The sequence below is a fragment of the Mustela erminea genome, chromosome 11 (assembly GCF_009829155.1).
Source record: "Mustela erminea isolate mMusErm1 chromosome 11, mMusErm1.Pri, whole genome shotgun sequence".
Classification (NCBI taxonomy): domain Eukaryota; kingdom Metazoa; phylum Chordata; class Mammalia; order Carnivora; family Mustelidae; genus Mustela; species Mustela erminea.
The window spans coordinates 85,933,823-85,956,566 of NC_045624.1; the positions used below are offsets into that span (position 1 = coordinate 85,933,823).

Below are 22,744 nucleotides of genomic sequence, written 5' to 3' on the forward strand. Positions count from 1 at the left end.
TCAGTAATTCCAGCTTCTAACAGTACCTGCCTCCTGCTTCTTCCGCTTCCCCCACATGCAGTCCTGGAGGGCTCAGGGGCTGACATGTATGGGATGGTGAGGAAGGAGAAGGAGCTGACCACTGCCCCGCCATGCAGCAGACCTAAGCTGGAGGAGGAGAGAAGCTGTGGATGAAGCTCGGAGCTTAGGTGATTACGGTGAACCGATCATATCTGTTATTGAACTGAGACCGTCTGAGAGACTAAAGTGATCAGATGACTTATTTGGTCTCTCGTCGGTCTTGGGACCTGCAAAGAGGACAGAAATGAAGAAGCTCTCAGACTGAGCCTGAGTGGTCACTGGTGGTGGTGGTGGGGGGGGACAAAGAGACCTGTTTTCCACAGCCAGTCTCCAACCCCAATTCCTGCTTGTTCAACCCCATAGTTACACCCACACAGAGAGGAGGGAGACATGAACCATGCACCACGTTCACACAGACAGTGACTTTGGAACTGGGTCCTGAAGGAGGCTGGGGAATTACTAGGCAGAGCAAAAAGAAGGTGGAAAGGCCTTTCTAAAGTGTAGGCGTGTGAAATTCTGTGTTGTGTGTGTGTGAGGCTGGAGCAGAGCGGAGCAGGATATAAGGATGGAAGTTCAGTGGGGCCTAGACTACGGGGCCTCGGATGACATGCTAGCGAGCATCATGTAGGCCCCCACAGGAAGCCATCAGAGGTTTTGAGTATGGAGGGAGCATGATGTGATGCCTGTAAAGGAATAGTGCTGAAGTTTTTGTCAGTGGCATCTCTGTATCTGGTCCTTGCCTCTTACACCCTCGTCTTGGGCAGTCTGCAGCCATGAGACTGTTGATTTCTCTTTCTTGAGCATCTCGTCGTTATTATACTGTATCTCCTCCTGCACAGGCTACTGCAAATACTTCCACCTTCCACAGGGAAAACATGTTAATACTCCCATCCCCTTGAGGTCAGGAGTCAATATGTGTGACGGTCCAGGAACCACAACCATGAAAATAAAATCAGCTGGAAGAGTGTGTAGGAGAAGAAAGAGACTAGTGCTTGGGCCGAACTTAACTAAATCCTAATGTATAAAGATCAGTCATCGGGAGGGAGGAACATGCGGTGCAAATGGAAAAAAGCTGGAGCCAGATGGATAAAGAGAAAAAACAAGAATCTTTTAACCTAAGTCAGAGAATGATGGGGAAGAAAATGGGCAGATAGTTTAACAAATGGATGTTGGGAAGAAACAAAGGACACACAGAATCATACCGGTTTCTATTGACGATGTCTAAGAGTAAAGCCATATGGCGAATGAAATCAAGATCAAGTCAGATTCCTCTATGTGAGTCTCTGGCTCTCCCATGAGTGAGAGGGATATTTTGGACAAGTTACTCGACACCTCTATGTCTGCTTTCCACATCTGTAAAATGGGGCTAATATAGCACCTGCTTTATAGGCTTATAAAGACAGAATTTTTAAAAAAAGATAAAATATATGAGATGATATATATGAAATCCTGTATCTGTGTGTGTCTGTGTGTGTGTGTACGCAGGCGTGCTCCCAGAACAGTGAGCCCTCGGTAAAAAGTAGCCCTTATTACTTAGACTAAGAATATTCTGTCTGTGCTTGGACATTTTTTTCTGCAACTAAGCTCTGTTTTGTAATTAAGCATACTTTCTCAATTGCTGTTAGGCTCACTTGTTGATTTAGTTAGGATGTAAACATCTTGGAGACTTTTACTGAATACAGAAAAGGTATTATGTAGGTAGAACAAGCAAACAGACAATAACCCTAAAAACTGAAAGCCCCCAATAAAACAATGTTTAAAACATGCCCTGTGACTAACAGGAACATGGAGATGCACTTATGCTTTTTAATTGGTTGTATTTAGTTTTTGTTTCCGATGCCATCAAGTAAAGGAGAAATATTTAATAAAGGGGTTGCATACAGTTTAAATAAACAATTTTTATTGCTAGAATTCCAAATCACTTGGCAAAAGCAACTTTTTCATGCTCAGATATTTGAACCAGAAGGCAAGAGGGCAGTCAGGCAAAGGAGGTGAAATGATAATTCTTAGATTATGTTATAAAATTTTATACAAAGTCTTAAAAAGAATTTTCAAAAAGAAACATCAGAGAAAAACTTCTACCTGATAGCCAGTCAAAGAGCGCGATTGATATCATTACTACAATGGTTTTGTCCACAGGTCACCAGGCAAGTCTCGAACATATGATTGGTAAGTTTGGGAGTAAGATCATGGACCACAAAGCAAAACTATCAACCCACACAAAGTTGTAATTTAATTGAATATCACTGCTGGAGTAAAACCACATTTCATGCATTTTTAACAGGGATAGTACTAAAGTACAATCCATTAAGAAACTGAATGGCTAATTAGATTAGTGTAAGAGCTTGTAAAACAAGCCATAAAAATTGCATTTATAGAGTAAAGGGTACTGAGTCCGAATGATAAATGAGTATCCTGGGAAAAGGATGTGAATCCCAGGCCCTGAGGTCCCCTTGTGTTTCCTGGGTTTTTGTGTTTTCTTGCCAGTGTTGACAACATCAGCAGAAATCCTTCTTAATCAAGCGGTAGTGAGATAGGATGTGGGATATCCTTACAAAGGTTCTTTCCTACACCCATATGAAAGGAATCCATGGACTCTCTTTCAAGGGACCACTAGGAATATGGACAAATTTCCATAAGGTTTACTGGGTGTTCTCGCACACCGAGTAAGGATGATGCCTGTTCCTAATGCTAGGCAACTGGTGTGATTTCATTGACTTCAAATAAATTGTCTGGCACTTGATTTGTTAAACAAGAAGTGACTGTGTCAGGGGAGTTCCTGTGTTGATGGGTTCTAAATAATTTGGAATCATTTTTCTAGAATTTGAAAGCATTATTAAAAGGAGGTGAGCAGGGCGCCTGGGTGGCTCAGTGGGTTAAGCCGCTGCCTTCGGCTCAGGTCATGATCTCAGAGTCCTGGGATCGAGTCCCGCATCGGGCTCTCTGCTCAGCGGAGAGCCTGCTTCCCTCTCTCTCTCTCTCTGCCTGCCTCTCCATCTACTTGTGATTTCTCTCTGTCAAATAAATAAAACCTTTAAAAAAAAAAAAAAAAAAAAAAAAGGAGGTGAGCAGGGGTGCCTGGGTGGCTCAGTGGGTTAAAGCATCTGCCTTAGGCCCAGGGTTCTGGGATCGAACTCCGCACCGGGCTCTCTGTTCGGCGGGGAGCCTGCTTCCTCCTCTCTCTCTGCCTGCCTCTCTGCCTACTTGTGATCTCTGTCTGTCAACTAAATAATTTTTTCTAAAAATCTTAAAAAAAAAAAAAGGTGAACATAAATGTTTATGTTCTACTTGCTGCTACTCCTGTAAGCTCACTTCCTTCAAGCAGCAGATTGTACCACTGAGTTGCATTTTTAAAAGTTCTCTAAGCTGTATCTGCACTTTAATTTCATATATTGGAAACTTGAGAAGGTCCAGCTGAGGGTCTAATGGCATTCTTTATTTGCCTAGGCACAGTTTCTTCTCCTACACTCTCTGGGGAGGCAAGCCCATGACTTCAATGTTCATTCAAAAGGCTGATAATTGCAAAATTTCCTCTGAGTCCCTGATTTCTTTATCTAACCTCCCACCAAATACTTCTTTTTGACTGTCCCCAGGATTATCAAGATCAACATAGCCACAAGGTCTGGTGGAGCACAGTTAATAATACCATATTGCATCTTTGAAAGTCGTTAACAGATCCCGAAGTTCTCATCACAAGAAGAAAATTTTGTAAACAAGGGAGGTGATGGATATTAACAAAACTTAGTGGGATGATCATTTCACAATATAAGTAAATATTAAAGCATTACATATCACATCTGAAGCTAACATACTATTATCCATCAAGTGTATCTCCATTAAAGAAAAGATCAACATGTCCAGAGTGAATTCATCAACTTCTGTGAACCTGCTTTTCCTTCTGTCTCTTGTTTCCATGAATGGCAGTGCCGTCCACCCAGCTGCCCAAACCTTGTGCTCACCACCTGCTACACCCTCATCATCTCAGGAAGTCTTGAATCTTTTCTCCTAAAAATCTCTGAAGTCCATCCACATTCTCCCCTAAGTCTGGCAGACAGGGTCTCCCACTGGCTTTCTGTTACCAGCCTCCTATGTGGTTCCTCTACCTGCACTTTCTCCCTTCCATCACATCTGCTGTCATTAAACATATATTTAAAAAGTCAAATCCGATGGTCAGACATACTTGGAGCAAGTCAGCGACTCCCTTTAAGATAAAATTCAAACTCTACAGCAGCTTGCAAGATCTTCAAAGTTTGTCACTGGCCATATCTCCAGACTCAACTATCACAAGTCTCAACTCAAAATCTGTCAGACAAAAGTGAACACTAAATGTTGTCTAAGACCTGGCTTGTGCTCTTGCCATCCGGGCCTTATGTATATGATTTCTGATTCTAGAAACACTACTCCTCCAATCTGGCCAACTTCAAATTACCTTTTGGTCTCTGCCTAGATTCTCCATCTGGAGCACCTTCCTAATCCCTTGAGACTGGATCTGGTATTGAATATTGTACTTCCGGAGCTCTAAACGTACCCAGCAAATCATAGAAACTGTGCTGTTTTGTTTTGCATAATGACACGTCTAACTACCCCCCACGAAGTTGACAACCACGTGAAGGGAAGAAACACATCTGCCTTTTTGTGGTTATGTTCCCTAGGTTCAGCCCAGGACACGGCACAATGGGTCCTCAAAGATACTTACTAAATGGGTGAATAAGTGAATTTTTTTTGGACCAATGACTCCCCATCCTTAAAAGAGAAGGTAACATAAATAAGAATATTACCTATTCCTTTATTAGTAGATTTGTTACCTATGTAACAAATTATAAAACTATTAGTAGAATAGTTACCTTTGTCTGATCTCATTGATGAAGCTTTAGGTTTTAAAGGGAAGGAGAAGAAACAAAAAAGAGCCCAAACCTTAACGGTAGCTCCTGGAAAAAAAAGCCAGTTGCCCGTGTCTACTGGATCAAGACTGTCTTCTAAAATGACTTGTCTGTGAGCTGAGTTGATGATCAGGATGTTATCTAAGGCCCAGCAGGCTTCATACACTTCGCCTACATGGAGACTTTCCTGCTTCCACTGGAACTGGATGTTCTCCCCTTTGGCGTCTTCAGGAAGGTAGAGGATATGGATGATGGTGCTGACATTGGAAGGGGCTCTGGAACATATGGTGAGATGGGAATTGGTGCCATATAATGAAGAGCCACATAACAAATGAACAATAAAGGTCAACAGTATCCATTTTTTCTTTCTTGTAGATCAATTTTGTTTTTTAATTAAGATCATAGTTTCATTAGCCTAACATGGTAGGTATTGCAAATTAAATATTCATACTCCCATAGCCCTTAAATCTTTTGGTATATGCTGATGATTAAGATGGTCCTACTGAGTGATGACAGTTTAAACATTAAACATCTTCAAGAGATCTTCTTTTAACACAAAGCAGACACCTAGTATATTCAAGTAAGCCAGTAAAGGAAAAATGGAAGAGAAAATGTCACATACTTCATGGCACCTGCAAAAAATCAAAGTGTCTCCAGCACAGTTTTTTGCATGTGGTAGACACTCAATCACAAAAAAAAATCAAATAATCTCACAGTTGATTTTATTTTATGTTATTTTTCCCGTGTATCACATTTATTGATTTCTACTTTAATCTCATTATGGTCAAAGATATACTTTGGTGATTACAATTCTTCCAAACTCTTAATGTTATCCTTTATCTCACTGAATGCTCCAACTGCCCTGAAAAGAATTTGTATTTCTGCTGTGGTTGAGTAGAGTGTCTATAAATGTTAACTGACTCAACTGACTGTTCAATTTTTAAAAACATTTTTGATTATTGTTTTGTCTACTTGTTCATTTTTTTATAAAAATTATTTTTATTAACAGATAATGTATTATTTGCCCCAGGGGTACAGGTCTGTGAATCATCAGACTTACACATGTCATAGCTCTTACCATGGCACATACCCTGCCCAATGTCCGTAACCCAACCACCCTCTCCATACTCCCCTCCCACTGGCAACCCTCAGTTTGTTTTGTGAGATTAAGAGTCTCTTAAGATTTGTCTCCCTCCCTCCTGAGCCTATCCTTTATTTTTTAAATTAGCATATAATGTATTATTTGTTTCAGGGGCACAGGTCTGTGATTCATCAGTCTTATACAATTCACAGCACTCACCATAGCACACACCCTCCCCAATGTCCATCACCAGCCACCCTATCCCTCCCACCCCCTCCACTCCAGCAACCCTGTTTGTTTCCTGAGATTAAGGATCTCTTATGGTTTGTCTCCCTCTCTGGTCAGTTGATTTTATTTGATGCTAAAAAGAAAAAAAAAACATACAAAAACTATAAAATTATCTTCTTAATCTTGATTCGTTCCTTGAAATTTTGTATCTATGAGAGACCACTGTATGCTGTTTCATAATCGGTGTTTAATAATAGTTATTTTATTTCTAATAAACAGGTACATTTTTGTTTTGTCTACATCAGTGTGAGATTTGCTATGAAAATTAAACATGCTATATAATTCTTTACAACTTGATGCAGCAGATCAATCTTTTAAAGCTTGATATAATTTAACATGATTTTTATAGTAGGTCTGTTAGAATCTAGGCCCTTCTGCTATATGATAGAGTATTTTTATTAAATATTTTATTCTACCAAAGTAGAAACCTGCTATACTAAAAATGATTGCATAGCCAAGATTAAAAGTGGTACTAAAATGCAAACTAGTAGTACCCTGGGCTTACTATAAATCAGTTTTGAAAGGACCACAGAAAAGACATATTTTTCACTCACCGATGAAGCATATATATATCCAAAGAATTGTCAGTGTAGGTTATAGATGGTGTACCTTACCTTTGGGGGTAATCAATTTCCTCTTCTTTTAAAATATTTCACAATGACTATGTTTTTAGGTTCAAAAAAGAATTTAAACCAATGAAAATAATGTATTTTAGTTTTAGGAAGTGACTGAGAATATGTTCACTCTGATCATGACTGGTAAGGAAAATTTCGCATTAACGAGCATGAGAGTTTAGAGGATGGTTTAAAATTGAAAGTCTCATTTAGTGAAAAACCCAATGGAGTCAGCTGAATGTGATCTTGATATGTTGTAATTTAATGTGTATGTTGACTATATGTCATATCAAAAATATGTAGCTGTTTTCCGTAAGAAATGTCTACTATAATTTACCTAAACTATGATACATAGCTATTGGACAGAGAAAAAAGAAGGTATGGATAAAATTTTCAATATGCTGCCTTGTTTACAGTCATTTATAAAAATAAGTATCTAATATGAATGCTTTTTCATAATAACTACTAGAAATTAGGAAGAATAGCAAAACGCTATTATAAAATTGACAGAGCAGGTAAGAGCTCAGCTTGTACCCAGTCCTTACGGATTATACGGCACCCTGCCTCGGAGAGAGTATTAAAATCCATGAGGTAGAGTCACTTTTCTGTTTCTGGTTGGAGTAGATTTTGGACATGTGACAGTTTTAAAAATCTGAAATATGTCTGGAAACTTTGGGCAGATTTGTTTAGCTTTAAAGACTAAGAACCTAATATTGACTCTTCTTCCCTAAATAAATCACAATTCTTTCAATAGGGAAATACAGTAAGGAAATTAGCATGTGAAGAAAGAAAACCGTACAAAACTGTTGGAAAAGGTTCTTCTTGAGTCATACAAATTTAAGAACCAAACCAAGCAAATTTAATTACTTTATAAAAGTCCAAGGCAGGTTTTTTTCCTTTAAATATCTTACCAGGCCTGAAATTAAGCATCCATTTGGAATTGTTTTATGATTTAAACTCTGTAGAAGAAGTAAATGTCTTTTTTTTTTTGCCAATTTAGCCACATTTTTTCAACTTGAGTGAGCTTCTTCTTTAAGCATTCTACTTCATTCCTTTACTGGGGGATTTTTTTTTTTAAATAAAGAAAATGTAACAAAATGACTACAAGTTGCGTCACAATTATGATAATAGAATTTTAGAACCCGCCTTTGGGAAGTTGGAAGGGAAATGACAGAGCTAAAGATGAGATGCAAAAGCCCCAGGGCTATGAACTCATTACCATCCCAGGCTGGAAGGAATTTATGTGGTATTCTTGTATATTCCTAGGCCTCCGAGCCAGCCCATAGCCAGGCCACCTGGAGACTGGACTGATGTTATTTTGTGGAGCATTCCATCCCGAAAGTCATTCTCCCAAGGGTGCTTTTACCAAAAATGGTTTGTTATAGCTACTACTAATCGTGGGAGGTTCTGAATGGAAAATGACACTTTTAACAATACTTCTTCAAAGTGGGCAGAGGGTAATGTGTGCAAGCAAGTAATTCAGCATAATTAACAACCACGATCCTTCTGATCGTGAAGAATAAAATCAGTGGTAGAATGAAGGCAAACGGGGAAGTAGAAATCCACTTAGGTCAGGATTCATGAAACTACCTGAAATATAACAAACCTAATTCTCTCAAGCTGAATCCAGTCTGCGGTATTATTCTTGGCGTAGGACACAATGATGCCGGGGTCGGAATAACTAAAGCGACAGGAACCTGAGCCTGTAAAGAAAATCACAATAAGTTTCAAAGTTAAAAAACAGTGTAACTGCCTATTATCCGTCCTCATAAATGTGAAACAAAGTTTTGGGACCATTTAAATATTTTTTTAACTGCTTCCCCATTCTTTCATCTAGCTGAAGTTTCTTTGGTTCTGCTTCGGTTATTGGTTCTGAGAAATACTATTATATAAATAACTTTAGGAATCCGGAAAAAGGCAAGAAAGCTGCAGATTTCTTGAGAGTCATACACAACTCAACTAAGTCATAAAATAAACACTGAGTTCTATGCCGAGAAATAACTACATATTCTAGAATGATTAATAATGCCATTACGGTTCTTGCAAGTTAATATTAATTAACAGCAATCATATTAAATGGTATAGAAGTCATTAAATTGAATGAGGACTAAAAACACTCTTCTTCTGTGTGTGTGTTATTCAAACGATTAGACAGCATGTGAGAAACTAAGATACTATAAAGGAAATTCAAGTACCAAATGAATGAGAACTGTATATTATTATTCTACTATAGCCCAACATCAAAGATTTAAAAGAAAGACATTACACCCCATCATGAACATTTGGTGATTATTTCTCTCTGATTTTCCATATAGAAAATATGACCAAAGAAAGTTTTAAAACACTGACAAGGATTTTTTTTCTACATGTTCAATGAATTCATAAAATAAAACATAGCATGACTATCATTTCAAAGATTTCTCAGAATACCCCAAACAGCCATGAAACATATGCCAGAAGTAACTGAATAGCAGGGGTTTTTTTTCATACTATCTTAAAAACAAATGAACCAACAGAATAAGAAATAGTGCAATTTATGTTTAACTTTCACCCATCTGCTAGAAAAGCCTCAGTTTCAGCAAATGGCATCTGTTGACGGCTTTTACATTTGTAGTTCTCAGGAGTTCCAAGCTTTAATAGACTCATTTATTTTATTTCAGTGGTGTTTAGTACAACACCAGTCAGTCTGCAATCGCCAGAGCTGGCAGTGCGCTCAGAGGCCAAAAGGCAGCTTTCCCAGACTTATTCTCAGCCAAAATGTGGGCGCGAAAAGTACAAAAGAAAGGGTACTCGAAGGACAGGTCTCCAACAACCCTACGCTCAAACACAAACCCACCTTAGGACGTTCTGATCATTGCTAAATTTTACCTCCCATAAGTAGCTGCTTAAAATACCTATCAGGCTGCAAGGCAGAATTGGAAGGGGCCAGGATTATGCGGAACCCACTACAACACAAACAACAGTAAGGACTGGCAGACAATCTGTTTATTTCAAAACAAAGTTCAAATCAGCCCCAAGAATTTCAATGGCATGTGTGTGCCTCCTTCATGTTGTGTACACCCCAAGCTCTCAAAAGCAAATGTATAAGGTGAATCCTTGAAAAAAGAACAGGCAGAACAAACAATGATCAAAAATGTTCCTTATAGAATTCAATTACTTGCAGACTGCTTTCAAATTACGGGAGAAGGACAGCTGACAAACATCAAAATAAATGTGTGTCCAAATCCGACCGTGATGACAACATGACTTCTCTCCTATCTCCTTATGGTTCCATCTCAATGTTGGGAAATTCAGTTTATTATGCACCCGAAAAACACAAGGGCACCTGGCAGGGGACTCGATTTTCCTCAGCCACTTAGCCATTAAATGCTTGCATATCTAAAATATTAATATCTATATGAATCCTGCTTCTCCTCAATATAGTCAGTAGACCCTCATTAGCTTGGGCCAGGACTCTGCAAGAGTGATTAGTTAGCCTCTCTGATTCCAGCCTCAGGCCCCCCCCCCTCTGGCCACATTGCTGCCAGTGCTCTCCCTACAAGCAAACTGCATCATGTTATCACCCCTCTAGACTCCTTCAACAATCACTCAGTACTTTCAGAGAAAACTTCACTTGCACCCACAGTGGGACGAAGATACACAGTTCCTAGAGACCAGAGGTGTACCCTGCAAATAGAACTAGCCCAGGGTCATTGTTAAAGATTTCCATGTGCAAAGATGGTCAAAGAGGGGAAAGGGACTCCGACACAGGGATGGACAACCGGATACCAGGACCGGGGTGTGGGGTACGAGGGGACAGTCCTGGAGGAAGTACCCCCACGAGTCAGCTTTGGCTATCTGCCTCACTCTGAGGCCACCCCCACCAAACTCCCATTCCAAATGGTACCAGTCCAATAGTAAATGATTCCCCACTCCCACTCTAAAGGTAGTTGTTCCGATTGTATTGGGTACAATTTTTCTTCACAGAAACCCTTCTGGGATTGCAACCCCACTGTCCCCCAGACTTCAGCCAGCAGAACAAGATCTTCCTTGCCCAGACTGACAATGGTTCCTTGAGTCTGTGTGGGATGAGAGGAAGAAATCAGTTATTCAGTGTCCGTGTGCCCAGGTGGCTAATGCCTGCTCCCAAATTCCCTGCCCCCCTTCGCTGTGGTGAGGAGTTGTCACAGACCTCAAAGCACCCTTACATAGTAAGGAGCCAGTGATAACCAGGTGCCACCTGCCACAGGTACCTCCTCCCTCTCCCTCTTAAACCAAAGACCTTTAATTGCCAACACTGGAATTCAAAACCAGGAAGACAGACCCAAATGTCAAACACAAAGTGTCTTCTTCTTGCAGATCCATTTTCTCCCCTCCAGATCCCTTCTGATGTCATCCTCTATTCTAAAGTAGCAAATTTGCAAGGATGGAAAGAACTGCAGAAGGAGGGAAGAGAATTCAGGATCACGGTTCTAAAATTGCAGTCTGACAGCCACTAACGTAACTGGTCTGAAAAATCCAAATGCCTCCTTTGGTTCATGATGGGCAATGAAGGAAATAAAGTCCACTTAATTTCATTTCAGCCCACGGCAAGGGTCCAAGTAATCTACAAAGTGATTAAAAGCTCCTCAAGTTTTGCATTCATAAATAAAGTCAGTGAAATTTTAGGATTTGTTGAGGATCCCAATCCAGCAGTCTAAGAAATCTGGCTCTCCTATAGAGCTACACATAAAAGGTTACTGAAATACCTCGAGTGTTAGGGAGGACAGGACGTTTTGTGTTACAAGCACTTCATTAATATTGTTTTCAGTTGGTCTTGGTTGTCAGCTCTTGATTTAAAATTGACAAATAAATTGATAAACCATAAAGATAAGCCTACAGTTATTTACAGCAACTGTCATTGACATTATTATTAGTTATTTAGTGAACCCCACAGTATACAATGATGGATATTTTTACTAAAAATATTTCTAGTCTATTATTGTCCTATAGTTTCTCCTATGGATTAAGAAATATGTGCATTGCAATATAAACATGAGCCACCTTTACCCCTGCGCTAAAGAAGATATCTGCATAATGCCCTACGACTACTTTGCAACAGAATTAATGATGTCCTAAATTTGTGCTACTGAGTTTGTACTATTTTAAAGACTTGCTTTGCATTATCAAGCTCATATAAAAATACTGGATTGTTTTTTAAATTTTTCTTAATTTTATCTTATTTTTTTTCAGTGTTCCAAGATTCATTGTTTATGTACCACACCCAGTGCCCCATGCAATACCTTAATACCCACTACCAGGCTCATCCATCCTACCATCCCCCGCCCCTCCAAAACCCTCAGTTTGTTTCTCAGAGTCCACAGTCTGTCATGGTTTTTCTCCCCCTCTGATTTCTCCCAATTCACTTCTCTGCTCTGTCTCCCAATGTCCTCTATGTTATTCCTTATGCCCCACAAGTCAGTGAAACCACATGATAATTGACTCTCTCTGCTTGACTTATTTCACTCAGCATAATCTCTTCCAGTCCCATCCATGTTGATGCAAAAGTTGGGTATTCATCCTTTCTGATGGAGACATAATACTCCATTGTATATATGGACTACATCTTCTTTATCTATTCATCTGTTGAAGGGCATCTTGGTTCTTTCCTCAGTTTGGCGACTATGGCCATTGCTGCTATGAACACTGGGGTAAAGATGGCCCTTCTTTTCACTACATCAGTATCTTTGGGGGTAAATACCCTGTAGTGCAATTGCAGGGTCATAGGATAGCTCTATTTTTAATTCCTTAAGGAATCTCCACACTGTTTTCCAAAGTGGCTGCACCAACTTGCATTCCCACCAACAATGTAAGAGGGTTCCCCTTTCTCCAATCCTCTCCAACACATGTTGTTTACTATCTTGTTAATTTTGGCCATTCTAACTGGTGTAAGGTGGTATCTCAATGTGGTTTTGATTTGAGTCTCCCCGATGGCTAATGATGATGAACATTTTTTCATGTGTCTGTTAGTCATTTGTATGTCTTCTTTGGAGAAGTGTGAGAATTTCAGACCAATATCCCTGATGAATATAGATGCCAAGATTCTCAACAAGATCCTAGCTAACAGGATCCAACAGTACATTAAAAAGATTATCCACCATGACCAGGTAGGATTTATCCCTGGGATGCAAGCATGGTTCAACATTCGCAAATCAATCAATGTGATAGAACAAATCAGAAAGAGAAGAGAGAAGAACCACGTGGTCCTCTCAATTGATGCAGAAAACGCATTTGACAAGATACAGCATCCGTTCCCGATTAAAATGATTCAAAGTATAGAGATAGAGGGAACATTCCTCAACTTAATAAAATCTATCTATGAAAAACCCACATCGATATCATCCTCAATAGGGAAAAGCTGACAGTCTTCCCTTTGAGATCAGGAACACAACAAAGGATGTCCACTCTCGCCACTGTTGTTCATAGTTTTAATGTACAATCATAAGTCTGAATTCATTCTTACTAGGTTAAGAATGCAATACACATAATTAAGAAAAACACAAACACAGACATGAATGACCTCATCTCTGTGTCCACATGATAACTGGTATATCATGTTCTCCATCCATCAGACCAGTGTTTTCTGCTTGCTTCCTGTTGTAGCAATGAGAAGGCCATCTTTACCCCAGTGTTCATAGCAGCAATGGCCATAGTCGCCAAACTGAGGTTGAAATGTTTCCATTCTAATCAATGCGAACTTCCTCCTATGGTCTAGATCCCACCTCCTCCTGCTCCTTAAAATTTCCCCTTTCTTTTTCCTGAATCATCCATGAGCTTCCCAGATCATTCCTGTCATCATACAAACATGTCAGAAACATACAAAGCATCTCCCATCTTTAAAACAAAAACTACTTTCTTGATGTCACTCTCTTTCTTCTCCTTCTCATTCTATTTTTGTTCGCCTGTACTGCAAAGCTCCTCAAAGGGTTATCCAGTGATTGCTGACACATCTTCACATCCTATTTTCTTCTTGCAAGCCCCTGCCCCCCGCCCCCTCCACACGCTCCTGCTCTCAAACGCTACCATGAAACTCACTGGGGTGGGGCAGGGGAGGTCCATGTTGCCCAATTAACAGATCCCAGATTCAAGTTACTTGACTTCTCAGCCAGATTTGTCACAGTCGATCTCTGCCTTTCTCCCCTTGACTTCCCTCACCTTCTCGATTTCCTCCCCATTTCCTGGCTGCTGATTATTCTTAGTCTCCTTCATTTCCCATTTCCTTCTTGACCTCAAACTGTTTTCACGCCTTTCTCGTCTCTTACCTACAACGCCTCCTTTGATGAGCCTTCCACTTTCAAGGCTTTAAATAATATCTACAACAGATAATACTCAGGATTATGCCCCCCATGATGTTCACATTTATAGATCGAAACTGCAATTTTCATCCCTAATGAATATCTCAAACCCACTATGTCAAAATTGGAAGTATTGGTTTTCTGCTTCCCCAATGGCCATGATTCTTTTCATTTCAAATGAAACCACCCCACACACTCAAACAAATGAACAACAAAAAATCTAGGAGTCATCACTGGTTACCCCCTTTGCCTCAAGTCCCATTTCAGCCCACCAAACTCTGCTGGGAATTCTGCCCCCCCTCCCAATACTATTCAGTTTATATCCCTCTTGACTGCTACCGCCTGTCAAGTCATGAGCACATCTTGATGATTTTCTTGTTCCCCCTTTTGTCCTCCTGCCATCCATCATCCTCACACCAGTCAGGGAGGGGTCTTTTAAAATGTTTTAACAACCGTACTGTTTCTTGCTTAAAACTGTCTCAAGGCTTCTCAGCACCCTAGGAACAAAAGGGTGAGTCCCTCATCTTGATATATAAAGTTCTTCATGATCTGCTATACCAATGATGCTTGGTACACAGTAGGAGCTCAATAAATTCTCATCTTAGACCATCCCTTGTACCACTCTTCCTCTCATTTATTATGTTCCAACCATAAAGTGCTCTGGACTTTCTTTCTCTTCCCGTGGAGAACATTCCATCATCCCAGGGCCTCTTCAGTCCTTTTCTCTGCCTGAGAGTACACTTATGATGTCAACTTCCTTACACCCTATTCTTTTGTCATTCCATTCATATCTTTCCCCATAGAGTCTCTCCTGCCCGGGTCCCTCTTCTCCCTCAGGTATTCTGTGCAAATGTCACCTCCTCAAAGAAGTCTTCCATGAGCACCCAATCTAGATTAGTCTATCCCAATCACCAACCATTCTCCACCCTATTACTCAGCTTTGTATTATTCATAGTAACCTCAGGATTTAAATTTATTGTGTTTATTTAATCATTTACTTGCTCATTGTCCATATCCTATTAGGGTGCAACTCCATCAGAGTAGGAACTGCGTCGGTCTTGCCCATTACTTATGTCCCCAGTACCCACAATGATGCTTGGTATATAGCAGGAGCTCAAAAAACTAAGGCTAGATCAACAATAAGTTTGCTGTAATTTATTTACTTCAAATTCTCCATTTCTTCATTTTTTACTAAGGTATGTTTCTACTAAAAACTAGGTTTTTACCCGACTGGGTGGCTCAGTCGGTTAAGCATTTGCCTTCAGCTCAGGTCATGATCTCAGGGTCCTGGGATTGAGTCCCGCATCAGGCTCCCTGCTCAGCGGGAAGCCTGCTTCTCCATCTCCCTCTGCCTGCTTCTCCTCCCCCTGGTGCTCTCTCTCTGTCCTATAAATAAACAAAATCTTAAAAAATAAAAAAAGGAACTACGACAGCAGATGACACTTAAGGACTTTTGACTTGCCTTCAAGAGTCAAAGTGAAAAGACACTTAACAGCTATCCTTTAGGATACTGGGATGCTCATTTCCTCACCACAGATGAACTCTGGTACTGTTGTTTAGTCACCTGGGTAATAATTCCCCCAAATTAATTAGAAGATGCCCTTAGAGGACTTCACTGGTTCCATAATCCAGTCTGCTTTCAGAATAAAAATATCAGAGACAAATTACATGAACAATTATGGTCCATTTTTGTCAGCCAGATAAAGTAATATGAAGAATAATGATAATGAGATGAATTATTTTGCTTATTAGTAAGGCCTTATTATAACAGCACAGCCTAATTGAAAATAAGCCATTTGCAAAGTCATACAAGGTAGTTATAAGCCATGTAGAGTATCACCCCCAAGGCACAAGTTCTGACCTCTCCATCAGGAATTGGTTTCTATTGCATGAAAAATTTTCTCAAATGTAGTTACCTTCTTGATTGTGACATTATCTTGTCTCTTTAAGTTGATTTATTTCATTTCATTTCTATTGGAATATTTGAATACATTAACACATTGTTTTATTTTAGTTTTTGTTTAGAGAGAGAGTGTGTGGTAGGGGAGGGACAGAGGGAGAGAGAGAATCTTAAGCAGGCTCCACGCCCAGTGTGGAGCCCAATGCTGGGCTCCATTCTACAGTCACCCTAATACACTGTTCTAGGGGGAAAACCCACTTTTACATTTAAGAACAAACTTAATACAATTGTAACCTTACAGAAAAATGTTACTTTTCTACAGTTTATTTATTTAAGCAATTGCTACGCCCAGCATGGGGCTTGAATTCACAAGCCCAACATCAAGAGTCTCACGCCCATCTGACTGAGCCAGCCAGGTGCACTGAGAAATGTTACTCTTAATTGTACTATTATAGATTAATGAGAGAATCTGTGATGAAAGGTGCATGTTAATGGGTCATATAGCTTTTTTTTAAAAAAAAAAAACCATTTATTTATTAGTTTTAGAGAGAGAGAGCAAGTATGTGGAGGGAAGGGCAGAGGGGGAGAGAATCCTAAAGCAGACACCCTGTGGAGCATGGAGCCCAATGAGGGGCTGGACCTCACAACCCTGCGATCATGACCTGAGCCGAAACCAAGAGTCGGCCTCCCAACCAAGGAGCCACCCAGGCACCCCCGTGTCATATAGATTTAAACATAGCTTATTTAATTTGTCTCATATGAGGGAAGTCTACATGATAGTAAAATCAGTGTTTGTTAGCATTACTGATAGTTCTATGTAATTTCTTACTTTACTTTTTAGAGTGAAATATCTTCTGATACAAGTTATCTTTCAGAAAGGAAAGTCTGCATGGGGAGACTTGGTGGAGGAGTCATGGTGGAGGAGGTGGGGTGCCAAGTTATGATCTGGGTTTGGACACTTCTTAGCTACATGACCTTGGGGATGTCATTTAACTATTCTGTGCCCAGTTTCCATGTTTGTGAAACGTAAATAATAATAGCAATCTCTTCTTAAAACTAATGTGAAGATTAAGGAGTTAACACATGAAACATGCCTAAGAAATGGTTCTTGGCCCACACTATTTAACAGATTTCAGCTATGATTCGGTATTATTTTGTTTCACTTAACAAATTCATTTATCCTAGAAAAGGAACACATTTCTGTCCATACTTGTTCTTAGGCTAAATATTATATTGAATTATTGCTTATCGAAGAACTTATAGTGCATTTTTCCTATGGCTTCTTATATTTTGGTGCTATTTCTAGGCTCTTCAATAGAAATGCTATAAATTCAAGAAATAAATAAAATCTGAGACTAAAATGAATAAACTACTTGTTTGTTGACATTACTGGTAAAGTATTCATGGGGAAGAGAAGAGACTACCTGATAAGAAAAAGAAGGTGCTTTGGGAGAAGGATAGCAAGACAAATTGGTAGAAGCAGATCCATTTCATAAGATCCATATAATTGCTGGAGTGGAGTTGAAAATTTGATTTTACAGTTCCTAGCATCCAAACACAACTGAAAATCTGACGATAAAGAAAATAAGTTCTAATAACTCAAGAGAACAATAATGGTTGTTATGAACAGGTAAGTACCACTATGTACATGCCTCCTTTACAAGGAAGGAAACAGAGGCAAAGAGAAGTTAAGAAATGTACTAGGGGGGTTATTGGGATTCAGAATTAGAAAGACCAGAACCACACTTTTGATCCCTTCACTGTAACTGCTTCTGGTGAACAAATGCAAATATATATATATATATATTTTATTTTTTTTTAATTTTTCATGTGTCACAACAGGTTGGGACAGGTTTCTGTCCTGTGACTTCTACTCTGGCTTATGACTTGAGACCATAATGGCCAGTTCTTGGTACAGAGAAGAAAATCTAAAAGACTGAACCACTGCTAGCCTAAATATCCTGCCAGTCACCAACTCTGCTTTCAGGTTTTACAACAGGAGTTGAGTGAAATTGCGCCCAGAAGAAATGACACATTGGGGAGCCTGGGGGGCTCAGTCAGTTGAACATCCAACTCTTGATTTCAGCTCAGGTCATGATCTCCGGGACGTGAGATCGAGGCCTGCATCAGGCTCCATCCTCAGCATGGAGTCTGTTTGAGATTCACTCTTTCCCTCTCCCTCTGCTCCTTCCCAGCAAGTGTGTGCTCTCTTTCTCAAGTAAATAGATAAATAAATAAATAAATAAATAAATAAATCTTTAAAAAAGAAAGAAAAAAAGGAAGGAAGAAAGAAGCATGTTTACTTGGGTATCACATTCTTTGCAGGTGCCCTGAAGATCCCTCTCCTTCCCTTGTCCCACAGCCGGCCACCCAAACCTCTGGACCCTTCTCCTGAATATTTATTAAATTGCTACTTTTCCTTTACCTTCACCACTACCTCCTTAGATCAGCTCTCACCCCCAGACTAATGTGATAACCTCATGCCTGGGTTTCCAGAACAAACACAAAGGTTGACCTTCCTCCAAAGAGTTCCATTGTTGTTTGCTTTTAAATCTATAGAAAGGGGGTGCCTGGGTGGCTCAGTGGGTTAAAGCCTCTGCCTTTGGCTCAGGTCCTGATCTCAGGTTCCTGGGATTGAGCCCCGCATCAGGTTCTCTGCTCAGCAGGGATCCTGCTTCCTCCTCTCTCTCTGCCTGCCTCTCTGCCTACTTGTGATCTGTCTGTCAAATAAATAAGTAAAATCTTTAAAAAAAAATCTATAGAAAGGCATTTCGAAGAGATTTCTTTTAGAAGTTTTGCATTCCAAAAAAAGCAATATCTGAACATTTCCCAATTTAGACTATTTTAATTATGTGAAAAGCATTCACCTGATATAATACTGCAATCAGGATTAAATTTAAGATACCAGATAATCCACATTTGTATTCTAAATAACAAATTCCATAATAACTTGTAAATCTGTTTCTAAAATAATCAGTTACCATAAAGAAACCATTAATATTTACAAGTATTAAATAGCATCTATTACTGTAAAAGTAAAAGAATTTAAAAAAATCGCAAAGCTTATTTCTCTGTGGCGGCTTCCTTTCACTGTCTGATTCATGAATCATCTTCCTCAATTTAAAGTTATGATTGAAATTGGTATCAACTTCTACCCTGGTTATATTTACATAGAATACTACCCATAGTATAATTTAGAAAAAAAGAGACAAGTAAATTTCCACTTTTGTTATATGGAGCCAGGCCAAGATGATTACTCTATCAATCAAGCATTTAATCAATGAGTCGATCAATTATCACAAGTAGTTCCCATGTCAGAGGTACACGTGAACTCAAAAGCCTAGTTAGCTTTCTTGTGATGAAGTCCCATTTCTCTTGACTTTGGCTGTCATTCAGGGGAAAAGTAGAAAATGCTTTGAGCAACCTTTGCTACCTAAGAAGCAAAATATCGTTTAGTGCTCACATTTACATAAGGCTCTTGTGGTGCCATAATGGCACTCCACGTGGCTCTGACATTGGCTGGTCCTTCTACCAAGCTAACTCTCTTACACAATTTGGGCTTCTGCTCAGTGGTTATGCCCTTGGGAGCCTTCTCCCAGTCACTCCAATAAAGTGCTATCCCTCACTTGCTGGCCCTGATGTGTTTTCTTCATCACATTTATTACTCGCTGACATATTCATTCCTCCGATGGTTGCCTCCCCCCCATCACAATGCCGGCTCAACCCGGGAAAACATTTTGTCTTGAAAATCCCATCTCCCCACGTCGTGCTCTGCACTGACCATGGAGCCTGCTTAAGATTTTCTCTCTGCCTCTGCCCCTCCTCCCCCTTCCTCTCCACCACTACTCTCTCTCTCTCTCAAATAAATAAATACAATCTTAAAAAACAAAAAAAGGAAAAGTGCATAAAATAAATCTAGGAATCAGTAAAACTCTAGGAATAAAGTCTTTTGGAAATACAATGATACCATTATCAACTTAAAAAAATCTTATTTAAATAATTTTTTCTTCCTCTTCCATTGTTATTTACTTATTAAAAATCTTATTAAAGTATAATTAACATAAGTGTTACACTAGTTTTAGGTGTATAATGCGATGACTCAACAATTCTGTACCTTACTTGGTGCTCCTCCTGGGAAGTGTAGTTTTATTGCCTCTTGTACACTTCTCAGCAGATTAAGGAGATGGGGTTCACTTATAGCCTCGATCCACCAACACAGACACTGCACTTTTTATTTATTTATTTTAGAGAGAGGGAAATAGAGAGAGAGTACAAGCAGGGGGAGGGGCAGAGGGAGAGAAAGGGAATCTCAAGCAGTCTCCCTGCTGAGTGCAGAGCCTGATGACATGGGCTCAGTCTCATGACCCTAAGATCATGACTGGAGCTGGAATCAGCATTGGACAGTTGACCAACTGAGCCACCTGGGGGCCCTGAGACTGACACTCTTACAGGAATCTCTCTGGCTCCTAAAGTTTTTAACTCTTTTAGTTTTTAACTAAAATAGACATCACAAGCCTATGTTCAGACACAATGTTTTTCTTAATTAACTCCTACTTTGTTCTTGTCACACAGTCCCAGGATTTAGGACCACAGGGGGAAGGCACTTAAGAGTCATGAAGATGAACACTTTCACTTGACAAACTAGTTGCCAGAGGTCTGGACAGCCCTTACCACTTGCCCAAGGTTATGTGGCAAGGTCAACTGGCAAAGAAGGACCAGGGGGCCTGACTCCCAATCCAGTGCTCTATTCCCTTCCCTGTTTATTCCAACAGCCAAAGTTGTCTATCAATAAACATGAGCCTTAGAGACACGGAAATATATGGTATAATAACTGTAAAGAATACATGATTTAGAATATCTACACTTAAAAAGTACTATATTGCATTAATGATTTGGATTAATAATTTATTGGGAATCAGAACACTAGCTGCAGCAGTACGTAGAAATCTCCAAGGGCCTTACACGTGACTTCTGAGATAAGCAAAACAATAGAATGTTAAGGGGAGGTGGCACTTGCAGTTGAGGCAACTTGCAGAAAGGTGTGAAAGAAGAATGGAAATGACATACGTTTATCAGAGTGTAAACATACAGTCATCGATACAACTAAATAAACATAATGCTCAATTCTAACATGTTGGTGTAGACACCACTGGATTTACTATGAAGCTCCAAATTCAGGATCCCTCCTGTTTGTGAGCAACTCCCAAGGCTCTGGGAGGATCTCTAGCAATGTGTTCACATGACTGTGTTTTATAGTATTTGCTACTTTTTAAATACTTAAATTTAGTTAACATATAATATATTATCGGTTTCAGAGGTACAGATCTATGACTCAGCAGTCTTACATAGTACCCAGTGCTCATTACATCACATGTCCTCTAATGTTCCTTACACAGTTACCCCATCCCTCCAGCTACTGATATTTTTTTAAAGATTTTATTATTTATTTGAAAGACAGCCAGCAAGAGAGCAAAAGCAGGGGGATGGGAAGAAGGAGAAGCAGATTCCCAGCCAAGCAGAGAGTCCTAAGTGGGGCTCGATCCCAGGACCCCGGGATCGTGACCTGAGCCGAAGGCAGTTGCTTAACTGACTGAAACACCCTGGTGCCCCCATATTTGCTACTGGTTAAGACCAGCATCTCCACTCTGCCTATTCCCTCACCATATTCCCCTCATGCTGGATAGTGTTGGAGCAGCCATAGCTGCTTTTGAGATTTAGCTAAGGAGAGGCTGAGTTTGAAAATGGGTTATCTTGATTTAGTGTGATATGGTTATGTAGTTATGCAGGTCACTTCTATTTCATAGTATAGTCATTCTCAGCATAGAAAGAGCTTCCAGGGTGCAACTGGGTGTCTCAGTCAGTTAAGCATCTGCCTTCGGTTCAGGTCATGATCCTGGGGTCCTGGGATGGAGTCCTGCATTAGGCTTGTTGCTCAGCAGGAAGTCTGTTTCTCCCTCTCCTACTGTTTCTCCCCTCACTTGTGTGCACTCTCTCTCTCTCTCTCAAATAAATACATAAAGTCTTAAAAAAAAAAAAAAAGAGAGCTTTCAGGTACACTCCTGCTGTCCACTGGGCTGATGTACCTGGCATCAAGGACAATGGTGACAAACTGTTCACTGAGTGATGGCAATTCAAGAATAATTAAGCCTACTGACTCCAAGAAAAGTTAGGAAGCCCCAAAATCTTACAGTTCATACCTGAAAGAAGTAAGATAAGGATTTTTCAATCTGATGATGATCCTACACATTTAAAGGACATTATCAAAAAGGAGTTGTGAAGGGAAAATGTTAAAATTACCCCCCAAAACCAAAAACAAAGCAAAACCCCTCTGACCCACCAAGCTAGAAGCAGAATTATCTTTCTATTCCTTCTATAGAAAATATTATAAAATTGTCATTGGAAGAGGTGATTGGAGAATATTCAGCCAAAAATTCCAAGGAAAAAAGTGTTATAGAGCATTTCGGTCAGTTAATAAAGATACTACGCTATATTTGCAGATTTGTGATTTGGGGGTATTGTTAGCTTCTAAAAATGTATTGTGATTTCTTTTTTCATTCTAAATAAATACATTTGCACCTAATTTTAAATGTGTGATTGTGTATGCTTTT

At 39.7% G+C, this 22,744-nt stretch overlaps 1 protein-coding gene across 3 annotated transcripts in view; it reads right to left on the reverse strand.

Moving 5' to 3' along the window:
• The window catches only part of RELN (reelin), a 497,367-nt gene that overhangs the window by 207,132 nt on the left and 267,491 nt on the right, over positions 1-22,744 (reverse strand). For all 3 annotated transcript variants that reach the window (XM_032304615.1, XM_032304614.1, XM_032304616.1), the window contains exons 9-10: positions 8,530-8,626; positions 4,975-5,215 (exon numbers count right to left, since the gene is read on the reverse strand). In XM_032304615.1, the coding sequence (XP_032160506.1) occupies positions 4,975-5,215; positions 8,530-8,626 (338 nt within the window). The remainder of the gene's footprint in view (positions 1-4,974; positions 5,216-8,529; positions 8,627-22,744) is intronic.